Below are 13,233 nucleotides of genomic sequence, written 5' to 3'. Positions count from 1 at the left end.
TTGCAACGGTCGTGCGCAAGATGGTGCGCGCCGCGTGTGTATTGACAGGTGCCTTGGCAGCATGGCGACCAGTGTTTACGACAACTGATCGTGGTCGATCGAACTGGTGTCGTGTTCCGATTCAGCCAATGTACAGCTGTTTACAGCGTAGGTGGTGACCGCGTTTCTGCCAGGCGCAACGACACGCAACGTGTTCAAACGACCTCTCGTGTTCGCGTTCGCGTTCACGTTTACGCTTGTGACGAGCGCAACGTACAAAACCCTTTCCGCAAAAACGGTGTAGGGCACGCAAGAAGTGGCGCGTGCTGGATAGTGCTCATCGGGCATCACGTCAGGTGGTGAGACTCTCCGCTGGGCTTCGCGCGTCACACGCAGGCTCCTCTAACACCATCGTGCTCATTGTCGTGAGTACTGACTGAATTGTTAATTAATCTCGAGATTTTTTTCGAAGCGGACGGAACACTGGTGTCCCGTGCTTCATCTCGACGCTTTACGTGACGCCGCGAATTTGACAGCGGCGAGGAGAGGCCATCTTTGAGGCTGTATCCTCTTTTACGCCGGCGAAGTAAGATCGCGATTACACGAATCGTGTTACATAAAACTGTCCAGAGGACTGAACTCCGTGGAACGATGGCGAATAAACCGGCCGTGTGTGTGTGTAGGCAGGGAAGAGGGAAGGCCTGCCTACGCGAGCAGCCGAGTGCCCCGCACGCGTGTATGGGTTTAACTTGCAATTTTCGCAAATTGTCTCGCGAAGCCTAAACTATACCTACCTACCGGGCTCGTCTCAATTCACAAAATTTTAGTCATATCGCAAATAAAATCAACATGAATGGAGGTCAGGATGGAGCATTTTACTATGGAGACTCCATTTTTTTGATTGCGACAAAAATTCGCTTGCGACTTCATTCCTTGATAAATTTTGAGAAAAGGAGGGTAGAACTTTTTGAGAGTTTTGTCACCGCTAGGGTATCGCTTTATTTCTGTGTTTTGTTATGTACTTTTCTTCATAAAACCGAAAATAATCGTTTTAATACAATACCAGATTTAAGAAAAAATTGATACATTGAAATGAAGTGAATAAAATCCTTATTCGCATTGTTATAAAATCACTATCAGTTATGCTTTAACAATTTATTTATGAAATTAATTCCAAGTTAGATCAATGTGAATAATATTGCTCCACAAAACGCTAATTAGATCATATTTTATATTATAACGTTTGTCATCTCTGAAATTTCTACCCTCCTTTTCTCGACAAATCAATTCTGTAATTTTTTACCGTTTATAAAACAGAATCATTTTTTCACATAATGTACATCATAATGTACGAATTTTACGAATACTTCCCTTTCGTAGAGTAAAATACTTTTTAGCAATTAGCCTTCCTATAAAAACAATTAAACTTTTTTTTTCCTTTGATCCATTCTGATCATAAAATATTCTCCGCATTTAACGTCCTGTGCTACCGCAATCGATTGCACTGTATTTTTCATTGGACGTAATTTTCGTCTTGATGGATCTAATTTTCAAACTCTAATGTTCGACTCGTAAATTATTCTCGTGTTTATTCTTATTCCCACATCCATAAGCTTACTGAACAATAAGCTCGAATTGAATTATGCGATGCTACTATATTAGAAATTTATTGAGAATCAAATGGAACAAAAATCACCTGTCGATTCCGACGTGTCATGTTATCTCATTATCTCGTTTGATAATAATAGGCAAAGTCATTGGTCACTCGGTCGCGCAAGTACGATTGCAGACACCATTTTGAATTCGGTACAGATTCTCTATCCGTGGGAGAACGTTTGCTTCTGCGTGCATTCTTATCTTTTTGATGCTTCTATCTAGAAAATAATGACGTGACAAAATACGTCCCTCTTGAAATTATTCCACTTTCATCTGAAACATTTTTCGATATCTTTTATATTTTTCCAAAATCTTCAAGGTTTCCATATTTTTTTCTTACTCTGTGTACTCTATGTATCGGATTTTTTCGCAATTGCAAATTCAAAACCCAACCTTTTAATGTGATCAGTTATAGAAGAACTATTCGCTATTTTTATTTGGCTAAAGTAATACAAACATACGGTCAAAGCTATGAGAATTATTAAGTTCATTTAAGCCATTCTAGCAATGTTCTCACCACTTCTCGGACAAATGATTGTTATTTCCTGTTTCTTGAGGACTCACAAACAATGGCTGCGTTCAGCCGACTCAACAGTTGAGTGAGCACTCGCTAGATGACTGGTTTGGCTCAAAAGAGCAACAATTGTTTTGGCGTGGCATCCACAAATTGTCAGACAGGTTGGAAAAATGTATAGCTAGCGGTGGGCAATACTTCGAATAAAATATTTTTTATCATTTTCATGCAATAAACGTGTATTTTCTATTAAAAAATTCTGGTTTCATCTTTACATATCTGGTAGTTTTTGAAAAATCTTAATGCATTATTAAAAATGGGACATCCCGTATAATATGCGCGATAATTCAATGTGCGTTCATGTTGAAGAAACTCTTTGACTCTTAACAATTTTCAAATGTAATGTTTTCATAATTTTTTTGCGATCCTTGCTAATTTATTTATAAATTGTCGACATCATATTATATTACAAGACGTCGGACTACAAGATAGAGAAGCTTGAAAGCGGAAAATCATTTAGATCTTGTTCTGGTTATCCGCACGAAGGCCGCCAGTCACCGCGAATATCCGCGCCGCGGCTGCTGTTGTTAAGATTAATTATGTGCTACAACAGTTTCAAATGATCTATTGTGTCTTAATAGTCGTGTCACACGCTCCAACCTTGAGTGTAAGTCGAGGCAATTGACCTCAAACCGGATCTGGAATCCTTTTTCTTCAGGAAAAGCTAATGTGGAATTATAGAGGGGTGATAGGTCTTGTATGTTAAAAGTCGCATGCTTCGGGTTCAAACGAATTTTGCGACTATCCGCGGTTTTGTTTAAATACTTTATTTAACTTTAATATTTCTTTTACATCTAATCTTTAACGCTAGCTATGCTTTGCTATTTTAATACGCGTACATGTTTCGGAAGTTTTATCCTCATGAATCTCCGAATTAAAATGGGTTTAACAGTATGAGTAATGTCTTTATTTTTTGTACACATATAAATACATACATACATACATACATATATGTGTATAAATTAAATAATTAATCGAAGCTGTGAATTAAATAGTTAACGGACTCAATCGTTAATTATCACTCTCTCACACTTTTAACGCGGTTGACGCAGATAGCGAAAGTTTACCGTCGTGCAAGAGATTAGCGATTTTACCATCGATTAAAGGCATATTGATGTTTAGACCCGTTCCATGCTTGTCGGTCGCTTTCATGCTCGATTCATCGTAATTAGCCAAAGTATCTAAAATTGAAGCTTCGACCATGTCCATTACTCCGCTCCGCTGTTTATTTTCGTTATTTCCACTTCCGAAGTGTTGAAGGATTACCTTTCCGTCGCCAGGCTTCGTTCCAATTTTTAATCCTATTAGCCTAACTGTGCTGTCTTTTTTCCAATTCACGTTCTTCGTATTTGATTCAAGATAAAATTCACTCCTCGGGAGTTTCACGCAGTCCTTGCCATGCAGTTTCTGTATCAAACTCATTATCGATCCGTCGATTAATCTTTTACAGAGCCAGATATAATGCTTCTTCCCTCTCGAGCGATTGTTGATGATCAAGGTATCGATTTTGTCCGTGTCTTTCTTCGATGTGACACCGACATCCAATCCAAGCTGCATACTCGCCTTGGTAAACTTATCTTTTAATGTATCCTTAATATCTGGAATGTACAGGTAAAAATATTCACGTTCTTCTTCCCTGTCTCTAGGGCTCCTTGTTGGAATTTTAACCCATTCCTCTTCCGACGAAAATTCTTTAGAAGCTTTACTTTCGCTTGATAGTGTGTCTTGTAACCATTTCGCTTGATTCGCAAGCTGGACATTCGTTGAGACGTCTCCTCGAATGGGACTTAACGGAAGATTTTTCGATTCAACTTTAGCTTGAAAACCTACGTTCAGTTTCGTTGGATCTCTTATAGAGGCTACAGGTTTTGATACTATCAACGGATTCATAGAGCCATCCACAATCTCTAATTCGATTTCCCTGTTATTACTGTTAATTTCTTTCGGTATTTTAATGATATTGACGAAATTATTGCTTAATTGTTCAGTTGTTGCCACTTTTCCAAGATTATATGCATTCTGAGAAAAATACAATCAAACTTAAAGTGACATGTTGCGCCGAGTTGCGTAATTTACTCACCGACAATGATGATAATAGGTAGAGAAAAACCGTGAAGGTAAGAGCAAAACTAACAGCACCCATCTCGATTCGATTAAGCGGTTGCGATCCGTTCGTCAGACGAGTCAATCTTTATTCTGATTCTTTTTGTATCCTGAGCGACAATTTACTCTTCGCAGTCATATAGTAGTTACGCTTTTTTATCTGTTTCCGTTTTAATGGCGCGTTGCATGTGATTTCGTTCATTTACGATGCATTGTCTGTACAAATAGCATCTTTGCCATTTAACTCTGCTGTGGTCAGTAATTACTTCGAAGGCCATTCTTTAAACTCAAAATTATTCCTTTTGTTGTTAATTACTTATTTTTAATAAATCGTTTTTATGATCAATTTTTATAATTATGTACTTAACAGGAAAATAGTATGAATCTGTCTTTCTACGAGAATCTTAATGAATATGAATTTTTTTATTCTCTATCAAACTTCGTTATTAATTTCTTTTACCAATTATCCATGTAATTGCACAGCGTCGGAAACGGACTCTCAACATGGTCCGCGAAATAATTTATCAATATTATTTTCTGCTGGGATTCATCGATTTAGCCAGATTTTCACCTACCGGCGAGTTAATGGCGCGTGCTTGAAAATTTATAGTGCGTATAATCAAAAGTTCATGTTCTCTCGTGACTTCTCATCTCCTTGTCTTGATATATATTTACATCCTGTTTTATACGGCCCGTTTGATGTACTACTACAAAAAACGTATTATATTGCGCCTCTAAGTATATCTATGTTTATAGGATGTCCCATTTTAAATGATGATTTCATACACACTGTAAAAAATAAAATATTAATTTTAACTTAAAGACGTATAGTGGATTTTCTAAGACATGCAAAAATGTTAAAATAAATCTTTTTTGTGTTAATTTTAACATTTTTGCATGTCTCAGAAAATCCGCTATACAACTATAAGTTAAAATTAACATTTTATTTTTTACAGTGTATATCTCTTGAACAGTGCATTTTAGAGAAAAATGTTTCGAATAAAAGTTTCATGACTTCGAGGGGGGTATAAGATGGTACCATTGGTTTGATCTTAGATGGCGTTGTCAAGGTCAGGGCAAGGTCACTTTTTTTTTAATGAAAAACATTTTTTATCACTACCAAAAGTTTCTCATTATAATTCAGAAAATTCGAAAATTCTTAGAAAATGAAGCAATAGAAATTAAAAAATTTCTGCACTCTGTTATCTATAAATGATAGATTTCTGCACAATCCTTATTACTTAAACTATATCAGAAGAGCATATATTCATCAAAATTAAATTTCAGCAACCTTTTGCTACAATTGTATAAAACGTCCTTAAAAGACAAACATTATTTTGTAAGGAATTTAACTTTCTAGTTGACAGTAGGTACTTCATTTTACATAAGAGTGGCCGAATATTTATGATAAACGTTAAAAAATATATTTTGTTTAAAAATACAAGAAAAGTTCTCAAAATCATATCTCGGAAGTTATTAGTCGTACGAGGATGAATAAAAAACGGTTTTGTAGAGAATTTAATAACTTTTAATCTCTTCATATAAGTATTTTGTGAAAGTAGCCAAATCCAAGATATTTGCGAAAAGAAACAACTTTTGATAACCTTTGTTTCGATAAAATCAATACTTTGTGAGACATTGTAGAAAAACCGCATTTCGGGCCGCCAGTTTTTTAAAGTTGAAAAGCTTCCCAAGTTTGCGGATGGTCAGGACTTTTAATATATCGTATATTATGCCATTTCGAACTTTTCGCCAAAAAATTTTTATGACAATTTTGCTTAAAATAGGTAAAAAAGTTTAATTTTCTTGGATTGTTATATCATCGAAATTAAAAACAATTCCACGTGCATTTGTTCAACGTATAGCGTCTTTGTCTTTTTATCGGTCTTTGCTCGCACGTTCTTTTCGCGTTTACGGAAAAGAAGAAAACGTCAGAGAATATAACGAGTTGCCTTTTGTACGACTCTCAGACATTCAAGCTATTTATTATGCGCGATTCCTCACTCTATATAGATAGCAAGAAAGATTTCCTTTTTTTCTTTTCGTTTTCCTTCCATCTTCGCGCTTCTCCGTTATATCCTTTTTCATCTTTCTCACGATCGTGCTCCCCCTTGTTGTTCTATCCACTGTCTTGTACTCGACGCGCCTTTACATACAGTTGTAATTATAGAAAAGAAACTTCAACTGGAACAAGAAATTTCTATCACACAATGTCTTTTTCTTTCACTCAAGGTTGTATCTCAGAACGAATCACGGTTTCTTGTCGAAGAGTGTTACGCGTTTACACGAGCGATAAAAGAAGTTTTCGTGAAGTGAAAAATTTCTTGGTTTTATATATCTTGAAGAAGAAAAATACTTATAATAATACTTATAGATCTCTCTAAATATTAAAATATATATCTTAAAATATATCTCTTAATAATACTTATAGATCTCTAAATGTAAGCGACGATTTGTTACCCAGAACATATGGTCTTCCAAAGATTCACAAATTGGATTGCCCTCTCAGAACTATTGTGTCGTCTATAGACAATATAGACAGTCCTCTATACAGAATTGCAATTTTTTTACACAACATCACAACTAAAAATATACCAGTACCTGCCAATCATATAGATAATAGTTTTGATCTAGTCAGAAAACTTAACAATAAATTCATTGAAGATGAATTCATATTGATCTCTCTTGATGTTACGTCATTATTTACAAACATTCCTACAGAACTGGCAATTAAGAGTTTAGAAAATAGATGAGAATTTATTTCAATTCAATGTACCTAACGAGGAATTCATAGGGACCGTCCAGTTTGTACTCGATTCAACTTATTTCACTTTCGATAACATCATATATAAACAGAATTTTGGAACACCAATGGGATCACTTCTTTCTCTAATAATCGCGGATGTAATTATGCAAAACTTCGAAAATGAGGTGCTGAGCACTTTTGATTTTGATATACTAGATTAAATAGTTACTTAGACCTCATAAAAATAAGACACAACAATTATATTTTTTTATTTTAGAATACTTTAGACAAACACTTTTTTAAATAAAGCACACTATAGATGCATTCGCAGATTCGCTATTAGCGCTATTTGTATCTTCTGTTTTCATTGTTATTACACATCAAATAAGGATAAAATGAGGTAACTTCAAAAAATACATTCAAAACCTTTTCACTAAAATCGTTTAGCCACGAGCAGTATACGGCATTGTCATCAGAGGGATACAGCGGAGTTCATAAACCAATATAAATCCGTTATTAAAAATTTGGGTAATTATTTACAATAGAGCCCTTTCTAAATTAAAAAATTTTTGCGCGATCTTGATAAAAAACTTTGTCGCGACTTTAACAGTGATAATCAATCGGGATAGGGGTCAAAGAATGTGTTACCTATCTTTTTTTTAACTATTAATTTATTATGCCTATTTTACTGCATCATTATAGTTTAACTTATTATCGAGATTACTAAATCTTTGTTTTATTAAGTAAATGAGTCTACAATATACTAAAAATAATAGAAACTGAAAAGATTATGCAGACCCTTAGGGCAAGGTAAGAACGTGTACTGAATATATTTATTATTCTCTGCTTTAATTACACAAATTTTTTGCTTTGAAACAAAGAATTTATGTTTTTAAAGCAGAGAATTTGTGTTTTAAAGCAGAGAATTTGTATTTTTAAAGCAGGGAATTTGTGTTTTTAACCGAAGATTTAATACATAAACACATACGCATGTACTATACTAGTCATATTTGGGACCTTCGGTCCTTTTAAGGGCTACATGTATTTATAATGTCCTCGATAATGTCAGAAAAACTATACTGGAAATAAATAGTTAAAAAAATAGGTATTATTTATAGCTCGATTTATAGATATATTATACACTTTTCGATCACCCTTGATTGATAAAGTAGCTAGGATAAAAAAGTGGTCGAACGTTTGTCACTCACTCTGGATGGCTTTGGCATCACGTTCTTCGCGATGACGTGCGTCGTGAAGACACGAGTCTCCCGCGTTTCCACTCCTCGATTGAGTCACCGGTGTACATGATCTAAGAGAATTGATCTAAGTAAGAGTTATTATGTTATTATTTCCATGTTTACGTCACCATTGCTTTTAAATCGCACTAAGAAACGTTTTATTTTATATCTGTCTAACTTTTTGTCACATTTGCCTTATATTTTCTGGTTAAATTTGCTTGATTGGTCGACAGATACAATTAATCGCCTTTAACGATTATTGCGGTTAAATCCTAACGATACATTATTACACATATAATCTAGACTTATATACGTTTCCTCTCTTATTCTAATATCCATTCTGAAATGTTCTAAATGAATCATTATCCCTATTTCATTTCTATGCGAAAATTTCACATCATGATTTTACGTCACTATCTCCCTTATATTTCATAAAAAATGAGTATCGGTTACTCATTTTTATCTTATTTTTTAATGTAACACATGATAAAACTTCGAGATTTTCCGTAATATCACAGTCATTTTTCATAGGAGATTTGGGACGGTTCAAAGAACTAAAACTAATTCTTGTCATCAACGCTTGATCTTCTTTAATTTCATATCGCATATTTTCTCCGAGAAATTGAGACCGCCATCCTGTTTCATCTGAATTATTTGAGTGAATAAATATAATTCTCTCTTATTGTTTTCCTGATAAACGAACATTTTTTAGAAAAAACTTGTTTTACGTCAAAGTAATGAAAAAATCGACAGAGGCAAGCTATGAATGAGTAATGCAGACATTTTTCTGTTGTCTTTGAGAAAGCTGCAAGATGAGGCCCTACGAAAAACATTAGAAAACTAGGCAGGATTGAGAGGATGAAGAAACTAAGAAGCAAAGAGATAAAATTATAGGCAAAGAAGTAAACCTAGAGGCAAAGAAAACGAATACGATGGAGGAAAGAAAAGAATAAGATTATTTTATTTATTTGGGAAAGGAGGGAGAAGCGCGGGATAAAGCACGCTGATAAAACGACGAGAATGATAAAGCGAAAGGATAGAGAAAATACGCAATGAGAAAAGAAAGAGAAAGAGAAGGACGACGCGACGAGACTGCGATGTAATGAGTGCAAAGGAAACGGAAACACAGTATGTGAGCAAGAAATGCGTATGTGAGCGATGCACGGTAGCTTCTCATAGTGAAGACAGTTGTTGCCTTGCCGCAAAGCTGCACGCATCGTGCCGAAAGGGAAATCCACCTACACCCATCTTACGTGCGTGCCTTTTTTGCGTTGCGTGTGCCACTTCTTCCGCGTTTAAATATCGATTTAAGTAATGAGATCGTGCTAAAGAAAATGTGTATCTTCTTCACTTGCCGTTTCCTATATGAGACCAGTGTTCTAGCAGTGTTCTGCGATTTAATGTGAAAATCGTACTCAGTCGGTGCCTTAGCTTGAAAAGATAAGAAGTAGTTTCTGAAAATCGGAGTCTCGAATCTCGAATAGATTTTTGGTTCTCACGAATCGTCGTCAGAGGATGCCTTCTATCTATTTAGTAATACAAGTATTGTTCTGTCTTTGTTACTAGTGAACTGTAAAGAATGATAGAACGACGTTTGTGTCGACTTGTTTCATTAAAAGCATCCATGGTTACTTCCGATAGATTGACAATAAAATATTTTTAACAAAACTTTGTGAATTTCTAATAAAAAACTAATTTTGTATACTTTCCATTGAAAGTATCTAAAAAATCGCGACGACCGATTTGAGGAACATTCTGTATAATTATAATCATAACTATAGCTTTTCTTCCACTTCCAGTACATCGCAATTGATTACATCGGTAGTCAAAGCGCAATCGGGTAAGGATCTGGGGTGACGTGTAAATTTCGAGCGAACGTTGGCGAAAGAAACGCTAAAGAAAATAATGGCGCTACGGGATATCCGCAGAGTTAAAAATGCGGGGTATCGAGAGTCATGAGAGATTAGTACAGCTCCAGGAGATTCTCGCTTCAAAAATAATCGTAGTATTTTTACCATCGCTTTATTCACTTCGCTGTCGCGAGCGAGCGCACCAAGTGGCGTTAATTTAACATCGAGTATTCTCATAGCACGAAGCCATGTTAATTTGAAGAAAGGTTGTCGACTTGATTGCTAGGAAAAAAACTGTTTTTAGACACGAATTCGATCATATTTTTGTGCTGATAATGGCACTCGCGCTTTTATTCTTATGATGAATTACGTTGACGCGAAACGTCTATCAACACTGCAAGCCACATAAACAATTTGAGCTCAGAGACGCAGAAATATTAATTACGTCTGCATTTCAATCATGGTGCGTTTACGATCGATACATATGAGTTCTCAAGGAACATCGTCATTCATCTGCTTTGCATTGTGCGTGCGTGCGTGCGTAGGATGTTCGGTAAGTTTTGACAAAGCGCTCGTGTGTACATAGATAGAGCGGACTAAACTGAGTCGAAAAGTCCTCTACTAATAGTTAACAAGATATTAAATACTAAAAATTGCAAAATATTGATCTTGAATAATTTTCTACTCAAAAATACTATCAACTTTACAGAAAAACTGCAAGAGACAAAAATTATTTTTTTTTTCTCATAAAGTTCTGAGAATTTTTTCAGAATTTTTTATCAACTTTTTAGTACTGCATTTTCTTATTTTTACCAACATGAGAAAATAGTACGATTATTGAATTGATTCAACTTGGACTGAATGAAACGTGATCTATTTCAACTATTTCCTGTCGTACTTTTTCCTCTATTGTTTACCTCTGATTTTTAATGTTGTTTCCGACGGAATTTTTATTAAAATCGCATTGTAATCAATTATTTTAATTTCGACAAATATTTCGATTAATGATATTATTAAGACTTTAGACGATTTAATAAACACATTAAATGTTTGAAAGAAGAGCAATGCGTGCGTATCGGGCAATTTTAGCTTTAGCTAATGACGCAGAAAACACAATGGAGTTATTTGCCTTATATGATTCATTTATTGCGGATATTTTATAAATCCTATAGTAATGTGTGTGTATTCCCGAAATTTGCTTAAACGAAAGATAGAGCGCAAATGGCACTCCGAGTTTTTTAGAACGAATGAAACGAAACCGCCGCTAGCAGAATGCATTTACAATTATTGGTACTTCTCCGACGTATAAACTTAGAACCATCGCAGTAGGAGCTCGCCCAAAGATGCTCAAGAGGAAGATTCGCACTCTAACATATCAACATTACAACTTATGTTGGCTTTCCCGACGCGTTTATTCCCAGTTGCTCCAACAATAAAACGTGATGCTGATTGTAATGTTTTTCTAATCTTTTCTCATGTGGTGCCATTCGTCGCCACTATCACCAGATTGAGATAATCGCGATACTTTAACTTTGGCGCCTAGCCAGTTTGAATTGAAAAATATCGATAAATATGTATTATATACCTATAATTATATAATTACATATATTATACGTATAATTACACTGTAATTATGTGCGGTTTTCCTAGTTAATCGCGAGTATAATATCATATAATTATTAAGCTGGTCTATTCGAAATTTCATTTGGAATGTAGAATTTTTTACCACTTGCATTTTTATTCGCTTTTTTAACTACTTTGTTTCTTAAACCATCGAACTTTTGTTTTTCTGAATTTATTTGATGGCAAAGAAAAACCGCCTGTAGAAATATATCGGAAACACTTCGCAGTCTGCTTTATCTTTGCTGCGCTAAAATCCGCCAAAAGTATAAAGAAATGTCGTCAAATTTTTCCTCGTGAGTTTAACGATGCGATGATGGACCAGGACCGGTTCGACGAGCAAATTGGCCAAGTAAGATAATTGCACTGTTAGACGTTGCTACTGCTCTTACTGCAGGTGAATGAATCCCGACTCTCATGGTTCACGTTCGCCTCTTTAGTTTGTCTCTAACTAGCTATTTATACACATAAGGAGCTCGTTTCTGTGGTCATGCCATCAGCGGTATCTATGCTACGGATATAATATACGCGCACTCGCGTGCACGCACATCGTCGCGTACGATGCACGTACGTGCATTTGCTTTCATCTGCTGAGTCACTCTATATATATGCGTCCTATCTGTATATGCCCATTGTAATTATAAGTATTCTAGATATCAGTGTTCGCGCTAATGGATACGTGAATCGTTTTCAATGGAGCTGTAATAGTTTTCATTGCTGTTTTCGGACAATTATGGAATATGGGCTGTAATAGTATTGGCGCAACGACAATGTCTATTCAAAAGAAGCATAAATCTTAACCCTCTAGCTACGTGTGTTACAAAGGCATTAATTATATGAAAATTTATGTGTATGTACACTGAGAAAAAAACATAATCAATTTTAATAAATATTTAGTTCAATACTGAATATTTACATTAACTAAACATTTACTTACAGTAAATAAATATTTATTTACTCTAAGTAAATGTTTAGTTAATGTAAATATTCAGTTAATGTAAATATATAGTAAAATGTTAAGATACGAATCGTAAATAAAAATAATCATTTTTATATAATAAATGCAATCGTCATTATAGTGATCATATAACTTATTTTCTTAACATTCACTAACTGTTTAGATGATAATAATCAAGAGATATGGTAAGGAAAAACTAATTTGCATGGTAAGGAAAAACCGAGGGGGTAACCACTCTTGAATTCCGGTGTACACTCTGTCAGAAGTCCGGTGAAGTCCGATGAAGTCCGGTGAAATCCGGTGAATTCCTCGAGTCCGACGAAGTCCAATGAATTCCTCGAAGTCCGATGAAGTCCGGTAAAGTCCGATGAATTCCGATAAAGTCAGATGAATTCCGGTGAAGTCCGATGAAATCCAGCGAAGTCTGATGAATTCATGAATTCCGATGAAGCCCGATAAATTCCGGTGAAATCCGATGAATTCCGGTGAAATCCGATGAATTCCGATGA

At 35.2% G+C, this 13,233-nt stretch overlaps 2 protein-coding genes across 2 annotated transcripts in view; one reads left to right on the top strand and one right to left on the bottom strand.

The window, feature by feature from the left end:
- The first annotated feature begins 331 nt into the window (after positions 1-331).
- Positions 332-13,233, top strand: part of Fak (protein tyrosine kinase 2 Fak) — a 30,908-nt gene continuing 18,006 nt past the window's right edge. Inside the window, exon 1 of the mRNA XM_018517362.1 lies at positions 332-404. The gene's annotated coding sequence lies outside the window, so the exon portion shown is untranslated. The remainder of the gene's footprint in view (positions 405-13,233) is intronic.
- On the bottom strand, positions 2,938-4,409 carry LOC108767453 (uncharacterized). The gene is made up of 2 exons (XM_018517363.1): positions 4,290-4,409; positions 2,938-4,228 (listed from the first exon to the last, which is right to left on the bottom strand). Exons 1-2 carry the CDS (start codon positions 4,350-4,352, stop codon positions 3,236-3,238), a joined length of 1,056 nt encoding a protein of 351 aa, XP_018372865.1. The 5' UTR covers positions 4,353-4,409; the 3' UTR covers positions 2,938-3,235.

Source organism: Trachymyrmex cornetzi, unplaced genomic scaffold, assembly GCF_001594075.2.
Source record: "Trachymyrmex cornetzi isolate Tcor2-1 unplaced genomic scaffold, Tcor1.1 scaffold679, whole genome shotgun sequence".
NCBI classification, from domain to species: Eukaryota; Metazoa; Arthropoda; class Insecta; order Hymenoptera; family Formicidae; genus Trachymyrmex; species Trachymyrmex cornetzi.
This window is presented reverse-complemented; position numbering and strand designations above follow the sequence as displayed.